At 41.9% G+C, this 12,145-nt stretch overlaps 1 protein-coding gene across 1 annotated transcript in view; it reads right to left on the reverse strand.

Annotated features, from left to right (window-relative positions):
- Positions 1 to 389: 389 nt before the first annotated feature.
- col22a1 (collagen, type XXII, alpha 1) overlaps positions 390 to 12,145 on the reverse strand; it is a 103,087-nt gene continuing 91,331 nt past the window's right edge. The window contains exons 55-65 of the mRNA XM_079521831.1: positions 10,556 to 10,609; positions 9,590 to 9,643; positions 9,373 to 9,426; positions 7,409 to 7,480; positions 6,814 to 6,849; positions 5,647 to 5,691; positions 4,348 to 4,527; positions 3,496 to 3,562; positions 2,401 to 2,583; positions 1,438 to 1,515; positions 390 to 604 (exon numbers count right to left, since the gene is read on the reverse strand). Coding sequence (XP_079377957.1) covers positions 411 to 604; positions 1,438 to 1,515; positions 2,401 to 2,583; positions 3,496 to 3,562; positions 4,348 to 4,527; positions 5,647 to 5,691; positions 6,814 to 6,849; positions 7,409 to 7,480; positions 9,373 to 9,426; positions 9,590 to 9,643; positions 10,556 to 10,609 — 1,017 coding nt within the window. The 3' untranslated portion in view covers positions 390 to 410. The remainder of the gene's footprint in view (positions 605 to 1,437; positions 1,516 to 2,400; positions 2,584 to 3,495; positions 3,563 to 4,347; positions 4,528 to 5,646; positions 5,692 to 6,813; positions 6,850 to 7,408; positions 7,481 to 9,372; positions 9,427 to 9,589; positions 9,644 to 10,555; positions 10,610 to 12,145) is intronic.

Genomic DNA, 12,145 nt, shown 5'->3' on the forward strand with positions numbered 1-12,145 from the left:
CGTTTTGAACAGATCACACACACCGTGTTCCTTCCCCAACCCATCCAAACCTTCATAACAGATCACACACACCGTGTTCCTTCCCCAGCCCATCCAAACCTTCATACACAAAACAAAAAACAAAAGAAATAATCTGACCGTCCGGCAGCTCATATTGCTTCAGCCTCTAATTCCACATTGAGGTTATCATCCTTACAAAGTACAAAGTTCTTGATCCAACATCGTGACACGTCCAAGTTCATAAATATAGCTGGACTTCAAGCCTCCTTGTGTCTGTGTGTGTGTGTGTGTGTGTGTGTGTGTGTGTGTGTGTGTGTGTGTGTGTGTGTGTGTGTGTGTGTGTGTGTGTGTGTGTGTTGTGTGTTTGTGTGTGGAGTGGAGGGGTGTTTCTTGTGGGGTTCTTTTGTTTTTTAAGTCCCCTTGACGTTCTTGGTGTGGGGTCTTGAAGCCAGGCTGGCATAGTAAGCACACTGGCTGGGGTCACACTGACCCGTGGGTCCCGTTGGGCCGGTGGGCCCGTGGGGCCCCTGGTTCCCTGCCTCTCCCTGCGCTCCGGCTTGTCCCGGGCTCCCGTCCTTGCCGTAGCCCGGCATGCCAGCGGGACCTGTAGCGGGTGCAACACAGAGGGTGGAGAGAGACTCAGCCTGACATAGTGACATAACACCACATACAGTTGGGTGCCACCGATATTGTCCCTTATCATTTGACCCATTTAGGCCTGACCTCAAAATTTTAAAAAAATCCTTCTAAATCCTCCAGTTTTCTGAAATAAATATTTTCACGATTTTTCAAAAATAGCAGACCTACAAGCTCGTAGCGCGCCACTCGGTGGCGCGCTATGAGCTTGTAGATCTGCTATTTTCAATTTTTCAATAGCTAAATTATAACAATGTTTAAAACACCAAAAGTGGTTCCCGCCCAAAATGGGTTAACTGTCCTTTTGCGCAGATCACGCAAACCTCAGCAAAAAGAAAAGGACAATATCGATGGCCTCCAACTGTACACACGCACGCACGCACGCACGCACGCACGCGCGCACATTTTTTTTCTCTCCTCACTTCACTATTCAGTCTGGCCAGGTTCCTATTTGACTCGTAATTCCAAATGTCACCAATTATGTAGGCAAGTGACTCGAGTTTTACATAATGGAAAACACTGCCACATTACATTGAAAAATAATAATAACATCTGCTCAACGTAGTCAAATCAGTCTGGATTAATTTCCATGCAGGCTATAGTGTGATCTGGGCTCTGATTAATCTTGTAGTTCACTTGGCTAAAATCAGCTGTCTTCAACAACAACATAGCTAGCTACCGGAGGTTAATAGCTGACCAACAGGATTTGGCATCCAGGACAAAGAGCAGTAGATTGGAAAATGCATCGTCTACATAAGAGAGAATAGTACTATGAATGAACAGTAAGAAGGTTAAAGTTACCCATGGGACCAATGGGGCCTTGCTCTCCTCTGTCACCCACTCCGGCATCTCCCTTCTCTCCCTTGGATCCCTTCTCGCCTGCAAGGAGTCAAGAAACCAACCATGATCACTATGATTACTAGTCTGCATTACTGCATTAGTGTCAACGATGGACAGCCATGATGAGTGATGCAAAATGATGTCGATTTGGTTCAATGTTAACTAATGTAATCGTGAAAGGTCTATGAAAGCTGTATACAATCTATGAACATGAACCCATTAAGAACTGATGGCCTGTTCTATTCTACAAATGTCTTCTAAATCCTAACAGTTAAAAAAAAAAAAAAATACATAAATAACATGTTGCTAGCATATCAGTGGTGCTCCCAAAAAACTACGATGTATTTGGCCGTGGACCCCATCTCAAATTATTTTTATCCAGTTACCGTCAGAAACAAAGTTTTGAGTAAAAGAAAAATGCTTTAAAACATTATATATTCAAAGATTTGCAAACATTTTCAAGATTTTTTATAAAATAGCAAATCTACAAAGCTCATAGCGCAGCACGAAGTGACGTGCTATGAGCTGGTATAGATCTGCTTTTTTTTTTATCGTGACACCACTATTTAAAATGACTCTTTCCCAGACGGAATGGGTTCCAGTGTTGATTTCGTCGACTAATACTATGACGAAAAAGGACAAGAGATCCAGTGTAATCATTTTACACATGCTGAAAATATATCTTTTTATTTTCATTACGATGGCATCAACGCCCACCAAAATACATTTTAGTCGACTAAATCAACTATAGATTTAGTTGACTAAAATCTTATGATATTTAGTCGACTAAAACTAGATTAACACTAAAATATTACAGGTGACTAAAATGTGACTAAAACTAAATGAAAACTATTCAAGAGACTATGACTAAAACCAAAAACCAAAAACCACACTGTCCCAGACTGGAATGGGTTCAGCTCTGACCTTTAGGGCCCATGGGTCCTCTGATTCCGTCTCCTCCGTTCTGTCCGGGCATGCCAGGCTCTCCCGGAGGGCCCGGTCGCCCGCTGGTGCCGTCCTTGCCCGATGACCCGGGCGGCCCCGGCCTTCCCGCTGTGCTCTTCACGTGGGTCGGCTGGATCTGAGCCATGATGTACGCCAGTTTGGCTGGAGATGAGATGCAGCGCACGCACACACACACACACGCACACACACACACATATAGTCACACACACAGTCACACACGTTTACTACACAGTACAAATAGTCCAGCGTGCTTCAGCCAGTTGAAGGTGGAAAGGGCTTTGTCGATCGATGCTCAACAGGGACAACTTGAATCAGAGAGAATAATACATGGGGACTTCACGAGAAAGTCACCGCTGCAAAATAACAAAATACGTGCAGACCAGTCGAGTGCTCCAGCATTGTATTTGGGTATAGTCTCTCTCCTGACGTGCCCCAGCAGGTATAGTATTATTTTGTTTGTCGTTTGTATCACTATACTTATGAGGACATCGACATTTTAGGACAGCATTGAAAAGGTTGGTGTGTGATATCAGCGCACAACTAACTCACTACAGTAGATCCCCCCAACCCCCGAAAACCTAACCTCGAAATGTCCAATCCTTAATATCCTAAACTAAAGCTACCCTGAATCATTTCCACATTTGTAATCCTAACTTTAAACATATGTATCTTTGTCTATTTCTCAAATTCTAGTTGTGAGGGACAAGTACACGCACACACACACACACGCACGCACAGACACGCACAGACACACACACACGCACGCACGCGCGCATGCACGCACACACGCACGCACGCACACACACACGCACGCACGCAAGCACACTCAGACACAGACGCACACACACACACACACACACACACACACACACACACACACACACACACATACACAGACGCACGCACGCACACAGAGAACACACAGCGAACAGACGTGCCGTGACCCTCAAATAACACTCTATAAAAACGTCATAACAAGACGTCACAAACCACAATGAGCTCTGACTGTGCAGGTATAATTGAATGAGGCGGAGGTCACATGACTCCTCTTACCGTCTAATTGTTTGGAGAGCTCCTCCTGAATGAGCCTCCTCATCTGTTCCAGTGATACCGACTCTCCCTACGGGGTCACAAGGTCAAAGTTCAATTAGACACAGGGTTGGTGATGCAGGTCACAAGGTCAAAGTTCAATTAGTGCTTTCACTTCTAGTCATTTTTACTAGTTGACTAGTTGTTTAACTACCTATTATGTAAAAAATATATATATATTTGTACATTTATAAACTGTGTGCATTGGGGACTATAACTATAATCTAGCTGATCTTGAGGCCTACACAATCGGGAAGTACTAGTTGGTACTAGTCAACTAGTACCAACAAGGTCGACTAGTAGATTTAGTCGACTAGTTCAATAGTCGACTAGTTGCTTAAAGCCCTATTGGACATTTCTGCTTCCTGTCCTAAACTGTAATAAATCCCTCTCGTCTCTCGTTATAACAATAAGAATCAGAAAATAGTTGCATTTATTTAGTTGTTTATTTTTTATTTTTTTGTTGTGATTATTTTTTATTTCAAGGGCCCCGGTTTGAGTAAAAGCACCCTAATCTACACTGTAAATTCCTCTGGGACCTTTTTTGTGCAGCGTCTAATTAATGCAGCGACACACTGTGCACGAATATTTTCACTATTTTAAAATGTTTTCCCAAATAATAAAAATGTAACTATAAGATGCCTAATAAAATAGGCCCCTCAGTGTTAATTTAACTCTGAGCTCTATGCTCTGAACGTACAGGTCCATTTGGTTCCATTTTGTACCCTCTCAGAGTTACAGTAACTTACCCTGATGGTTCCAAAACAACGAAGGAAAGAATGAATGCTGGCTGTGTGTGAATTTAATGTGACTCACCCTTGGCCCTGGTTGACCAGGGTTTCCAGAAGACCCCTGTCCCCCCGGAGCCCCCATATCTCCCGGGGGTCCTGACATGCCCATCATGCCCGTGTGGCCCTTCCTGCCGGGCATGCCCGGGTTTCCAGGCATACCGGACTCTCCCGTTTGTCCCTTATCGCCCTTTCCTCCGTGGTCGCCCTGAAAAATAGATACATGTGAGTGAGTGACCAGTTGAACATCGCTGTGGCGATCTCATCCGAGGCAGGAACGCCTTTTGGTGTTTTAAGCATTACGTTATACTTTAGCTATTGAAAAATAGCAGATCTACAAGCTCGTAGCGCTACGAGCTTGTCGGCAAATCTTTGAATATATGCTTCAGAGCGAGCGTTTTTAACTCAAAACTTTGTTTCTGGGGGAGGTCCCTGGAACAGCATATTTTCAGATGGGGGTCGGTGGCCAATTACATATATTTTTTGGGGTCCTTGACATGAAAATGTTTGAGAACCACTGACATAGAAACATGAGGTTTTTCAGAAAACTGTCAGGATTTTCATTTCATTTCAACCTTTATTTAGTTCTCGGAGAACACACTGAGGGCTGAGACCCTCTTTTTCAGTGGTGCCGAGATTACAACACATCAACAATGTACAATGGGGGGGACAAAGAAAACAAAACATAGATGAATAAAGTAAATTACTGGTAATAATAAAGGAACATTACATAGTGTAATGAAGGCATTTGTAGAATCGTTCCCAGGTCTAAATGGGTTAAATAGGTAGTTTCACGATCATGGACCACACCACCAAAATATTAAAGGTAGTAAAAAAAAAAAAGCTCTACGTTCTTCTGATAGAAATCATTGCTACAGAATGTTTGTTCTATTACTGGAGTCTATCCCCGTCTCTCCAGTTCTTTATAGTAAACAGGAAATACATGATGGGATATTTTACCCAGTCAGGAGAGAGAATTTATATAGGATACAGGATAACAAAATGAAATTGGAAGCGATGAGCAGACGGAAATTGGAACTGGAATACTATAACGTTGATAACAACACCTCTCCTGCTGGGATGAAATTGGCAAACCCATCTGAAAATGTACTTTCTGTTTATTAAATGCCGGAGAGACATGAAGACCCTTTACTGAACACGCACAAGCCACGGCTTTCCAATTATAGCAGTGGGATGAGAATATAACGGTAACGTGCCAGATGATGGTTGGTTTGCGTCCATGATGACAAAATCACCTTCAACTGTTTCACCCTGTTTGGAGGATAATGAGGAACCAGGATCTATTCTACGCTGCACACATACTCACCCTTTCTCCTTTGAAGCCCCGGTCGCCAGGTCTGCCCGACATCCCCTGGAAAAACACACCGTGTGAATCAAATAAATACAGAGACTCATCGTTTTAAATGTATGGATGGATTCACAACTTTGTCAGTGGTGGAAAAAAGTACTCAAGTTCTTTATTATAAAGTACAAGTAGTATCAATACTGCAATGTAGAAATACTCAAAGTCAGGAATTCTACATTTACTTGAGTAAAACTACAAAAGCATTGGTATCAACATGGTCGTTATGCAGAAAAAATAGCAGATCTACAAGCTGTGCTATTTTGAAATAGCAGAAGCATAGGGCTGAAGTTGTTAATGTATGTTTTGTAATAATAATAATAATCTATAAGGCAACTAGTAGCTAAAGTTTTCAAATAATTGTAGTGGAGTAAAAGTATGGTATTTAACCCTAAGATGTAGTTGAGTATAAGTAAAATATTGAAAATTGGAAATACTTGGAAGTAAAAATACCTCAACATCTTACAGTACTTGAGTACTGTAGCCTATACACTAGTACTTTATTTACATTTTAGGCATTTAGCAGACACTCTTAATCCAGAGCGATTTACAGTAAGCAAGAACAACACAATAAAGGTAATACTGTACATCAAACACATAGAAATAGTCATCTAGGCTATATCGCGTCGCAGTCCAGCCCCCTGCCAGGGCCCAGGAAATGATTCCCTGTTCATTTTCCTCATAGACTTTTCAGAAAGTATTTATTTAAAGACGGTTACGCCGCGGACAAAGCCAATTCTTGTCGTGACAAATCATGACAATAAACACAATGTTTTGGGCCAAACAAAGAATTAGAAAGTAGAAAAAAACGGCAGGTTACAACACTTTTTTTGTTGTTTTTCTTCTTTGTAATTATTTGTTTGGTCCAAAATATTGTGTTTGTTGTTATGATTTGTCACGACTCAAGTTGGCTTCGTACGACGCTTAAAGGGTCTTTAAATAAATACGTTTTGAAATGTCTATGGGAAAAATGCATTGGGATTCATTTCCTGGGCCTGGCGTCGTCATGCAAGGGGGCGGGACTGCGACGCTCTATAGGCTCATAAGTAAACCAAAACCCTATCATCCGTCTAACAGTAGTACTGTATATCCATTAAAACTATGAACTGTAAAACTCTAGGAGCTGCTCACCTGCTTTCCCTCTGGACCGGATGGACCCGATGGACCCTGGGGATTGAAATAAACACTCAAGTGGAGAATGGAGATGGAGAACGGACCAGTGTTGATTTCGTCGACTAAAACTAAGACGAGAAATGTTCGTCGACTACCTTTTTTCACTGACGAAAACTAAATGGAAACTAAATGAAAACTAAGCTATGGTGACTAAAACTAAGACTAAATATACTGACATATCCACAATTTCGTCAACAAACTAAAATGTTAGGAAGGGACTAATGGACAAGAGATCCACTATAAGTCATTTTACAATTAGCTGCATGCTGAAAATAGCCGATCTACAAGCTCACAACGCGTCGCGCTGCGACGCGTTGTGGGTTTGTAGATCGGCTATTTTCAGCAAGTGAAAAAAACAGTCGTTACGACGGCATCAAGGCCGTAAATCAACTGTAGATTTAGTCGACTAAAATCTTATGATGTTTAGTCGACTAAAACTAGACTAACACTAAAACATTCCAAGTGACTAAAAATGTGACTAAAACTAAATGAAAACTATTCAAGAGACTATGACTAAAACTAAAATCAAAATGTGCTGCCAAAAACGACTTACCGAAGGGCCTTTAGGTCCACTGAAGCCAGGTAACCCTGGGCTCCCTGGCTCTCCTTTGGTTCCCAACTGACCCTGTTGTGGAAGCAGACAACATGGCCGCTCATCACACTGAATCCCACAGTCATTACACACTAGGATTGAGACTGATTAACATTTTGGCTGTTCTCTCATCAAAAAGATCTTAAAATAATCTCGCGGTGGGGACATTCCAAGCTGTAGCAGATGGATTATTCATTATGTACACTGCAAGGGACTCCATCTTGCCATTAAGTTAATGGCAGGGTGGCAACTATTGACAGACCACACATCCAAACAGAAAAGTCTGATTGTATTAAATGACGTCAAAGTCACCAACATTGCAGCTGTATGAAAAGCTCCAATTATCCTCTTTCTATCTGCAAAGTGTTTGTTTCATAAAAATCCACCGTAGACATGTTTATGTTTCCTGTCAAGAAATTCCTTGTAGGTGATTATTTTTCGAAGTGTTGGACTTTGGAAGTGCTCGTTGGTAATCACTTAGTCTTGCGTTGCCAGACTGTTGCCTCTCGCAATTTCCACTCCCCACTTCTGCTTCGTCTTTACAGGCGCGCACATTTATCTAATATGAATAGAAATAATCTAAGCATATAGCTTGCTGCTTAGCAGAAATGGAAATGAAAAAAATAAGCTCTAAGGATATTTTGAACCAGATTCAGATTTCGGGAGGTGTAGTTCCAGACTCTATATAGCATTCGGAGATTGTGGAATAGTTGTCTGGATACGCAAAACTATTAATCACGCAACGACCCTGAATACCACCTGTTTGCACATAATGCAGCAGCAGAACATTGCTTTACTGAAAGTTCTAAACACACCTATACTAATTTTATTGCACTTACTTAAAATAGAAAAGCAATAATATCTGGTGTCAGTCTCTGAGTCTATGCTTTTTATTTCTTTCTATCTTATGTCCCTAATAATCTAACCTGTACCTCTTACTGATGTAATGTTGCTGCTACGACACCTGAATCAATACATCTTATTTTGTCTAATGCTCGCCTGGATCAAATCAGTCGTCCACTCAAGTGACACAAAACACTGACTAATATTTTATGCACATTATACTGTACATCTAATGTACAGTATAATGTAATATAATTGACTCCCCCGGCCTATATAGCCTCTAGAAATGTATATACAGTAGGACTGAAGTGGTTACTGTATGTTTTGTACAAAGTAACTATACCGGTAGTAACTAACAAACGTTTTCAAGTAGTTGTAGTGGAGTAAAACATACAATATTTGCCTCTGAGATGTAGTGGAGTAGAAGTAAACGTACAGTACTGAAAGTTGGAAATACTTCAGTACAGTTCTCAGTAAATGTGTACTTAGTTACTTTACGCCTCCAGACCCCCTGCTGTAAACCCGCTCTTCTTTCTGACTACTGCCTTCAGTTCCTCTTTGATCTTTTGCTTTCATCATTGTCATGAATAATAATTAGTTCCAGGTGCGACCATGACACCTTGACATTCATTCCTAATTTATATTGCGAGATATAACTTGCGTCATGTTGCCGGTTTCAGAATTTTAACCCATTTTGGGCGGGAACCCCTTTTGGTGTTTTAACTAAGCATTATGTTATACTTTAGCTGTTGAAAAATAGCACATCTACAAGCTCATAGCGCGCCACCGAGTGGCGCGCTATGAACTTGTAGGTCTGCTATTTTTGAAAAATCGTAAAAATGCGGCACAAATCTTTGAATATATATTCTTTCAGAGCGAACGTTTTTTTAATTTCGACGTCACGCCTAAATGGGTTAATCGCGCTTGAACGACGCCTCCAGGCCTGGACGTAGCGAGCCCTGCGCCCTAGCTGCATCGTCACACGTCCATCGTTCCACACCTCCTCTCTAACCTCAGACGTTCCCCCGTCTTCTCGACAGCTCCAATTCCATCTAAATAAAGCAAAAGGAGAGATGACTCACCGGAGCTCCAGCCGTGCCTGGCTTTCCTCCTGGCCCCGGTTCACCTGCTTTGCCCTGAGGAGATGGGGCGAGAGAGAGAGAGAGAGAGAGAGAGAGAGAGAGAGAGAGAGAGAGAGAGAGAGAGATTCAATGGGACATCAGTGCTACTTACTGTCATTATGTGTCTGTCTTTAAGACATGTGCTGTTCAGTAGTAAATGTCATATGCCATGACTCACCGGTTCTCCTCTCGGACCGTTCATCCCCTCAGGCCCTGGAGGACCCTTACTGCCCTTCACAAGAACACAAAACAAAACCATTACAATGTGTTGCTTGACGTAAATGCAAAAAAACTTTCTATACTACTGCAGTGGTTTTCAAACTTTTTCACGTCAAGGATCTATTTGACCCACAGACCCCCATCTGAAAACATTTTGTACCAGGTATACACCCCCCCCCCCCCTAATAAGAGAATATGAGAACATGTTTTAAAATGTTTCAAAATCATTCCAAAAGTTTCAAAATGTTCCGATCTGCAAGCTCACGGTGCGTCGTCATGACGTTGTGAGATTGCTTATTTCCGAATAGCTGAAGTATTGAAATAGGATTAAAGTAAACTGTTCCTCATTTTGCTGGGGACCCCGTGGAACTCCCTCAAGGACCTCTGGGGGTCCCCTAGACCCCCTGGAACTCCCTCAAGGACCTCTGGGGGTCCCCCAGACCCCCTGGAACTCCCTCAAGGACCTCTGGGGGTCCCCCAGACCCCCATTTTCCACCAAAATAACTTTGGTTCTAGAACTGGTTCCATTCTAGATTCTTGGAACCTTTGTGCTTTCACAGGACTGGCGGACATTTTTTGGTTCCAGTTCCAATTAACCAATTAAACCAATTCATTTTCAGTGGAAACACTCTGAACTGGTTCAATAATAGTCGGGGGAAAAATAACCGAACCGGTTCAACCCTGGTGGAAAACAGTGTTGTTTTCGTCGACTAAAACTAAGACGAAAAATGTTCGTCGACTACCTTTTTTCACTGATGAAAACTAAATGGAAACTAAATGGAAACTAAGCCATGATGACTAAAACTAACACTAAAACATTCCAGGTGACTAAAATGTGACTAAAACTAAATGAAAACTATTCAAGAGACTATGACTAAAACCAAAATCAAAATTTGCTGCCAAAAACAACACTGATCGGACTTACTTCTTTTCCAGATTTTCCCTCGCGCCCTGGCAACCCAGGCTTTCCATCTTCACCCTGTTTGAAAACCAAAAGAGAGAGAGAGTTCGGTGAAGAAGTTTCAAGTTAAAGTTCAGGTTCCTCTTTATTCGACAGCATGGGACGAAATTACGTTACAATGGCTCTGTTAAAAAACAGCACAACTGAAATGAAATAGAATAAACTCTAATAATGATTAAAATAAATAACTACGGTAGCACTAAAATAATTGGCCAAAGCATTTAAAATAAAAAGATTGACTTGACGTACTATTACATATCCCTCAATTTCACAATGAAATCCTAAACCCATATCCTGTAGGATTCCACATGAATTGATATTGCACGTGCTATTATCAAAGCGCATGTGTGTGTGTGTGTGTGTGTGTGTGTGCGTGCGTGCGTGCGTGCGTGAAAAAAAGGGGAAAAAAACACTTTTGGGCAATATTTTTTCCAATACCAAATCAATCACACAGTCAAAGGTTGTAGTGCGAACACGGTGCCAAAACGATCTCCGCCGCATAAATCAAAGTGAACGCGCTAAATCTAATCGAATACTGCATCAATTTGATTGACGTTAATTGGATCGAATTCGTCAAAGGGGAACGGAGGTGGATTCTGCCACAATCTACAAGACAAGTTTTTGGGTGAGAAGAAGAAACTCAACGTCACAGCTAGTTCCTCTAGTTAAGTTTGCCACGCTGTCAGAGAGCTGTAACCATCCTCGTTGCACAGAGCACCTCGCTCCAGGGCTGAGGTGTCTGTCTGCCTGGCTGCCTGGCACGTTGTGTGACTCAGAGCTGGCAATAATGAGCCGTGCTATTGGTCATGGTGCGGTGGCAGACATCCTGAGGGTTCCTGAGGGTGGGTGTGTGTGTGTGTGTGTGTGCGTGCGTGCGTGCGTGCGTGCGTGCGTGCGTGTGTGTGTGTGTGTGTACTGTGCACGTGTGTGCGTGTGCGCTGAAGGACAGACCAACCCAGCAGGTGTGACGCCGCCTCTCAAAGAGTAAGTCTTGAAAACGTCTTGACACGGTTTCATCTTGACATGTGATGATATAGCCTAGAAGCACGATGCTGTATGCACACATTATGGGTGTATGATTCTGTTCTTGCATTGGCTCTTAAATCTACAATGTGGGATTCATGTTAATGAATAAAGTGTTATTTTAACTAGTATGTTGTGTAATACAATATAACTAGTAATTTGCAGTGGTTGTTGGTGGTCTCACCTACTCTTCTATTGAGAAAGTTAGATCCTACTGGAGACATATGTGACCGGGTCTGGCAAATAGGGCCTCATCTCGACCAGAGTAATTTTTCAGTTTTACAGATTATTAAAGTACAGAATGTAAGCTTTCATATGATGTATCATTCAATGAAATTGGAAAATATTTGAAGGAGATATGATTTTAAAATGATTGTGCCGTTTTACCCAAAGCTGAGAAAATCCCCTTTGAATGTTCACAACATTTCAACACCTAGAGCTGGCTAGCCTACTTTGATTTATAAATGTATACATTTAATTTGCCCAAATCAATAATCTGTTCGAATGAAAACTTTCTTCAACATTCAAGCT

The sequence above is a fragment of the Electrona antarctica genome, assembly GCF_951216825.1.
Source record: "Electrona antarctica genome assembly, chromosome: 15".
Lineage (NCBI taxonomy): Eukaryota > Metazoa > Chordata > Actinopteri > Myctophiformes > Myctophidae > Electrona > Electrona antarctica.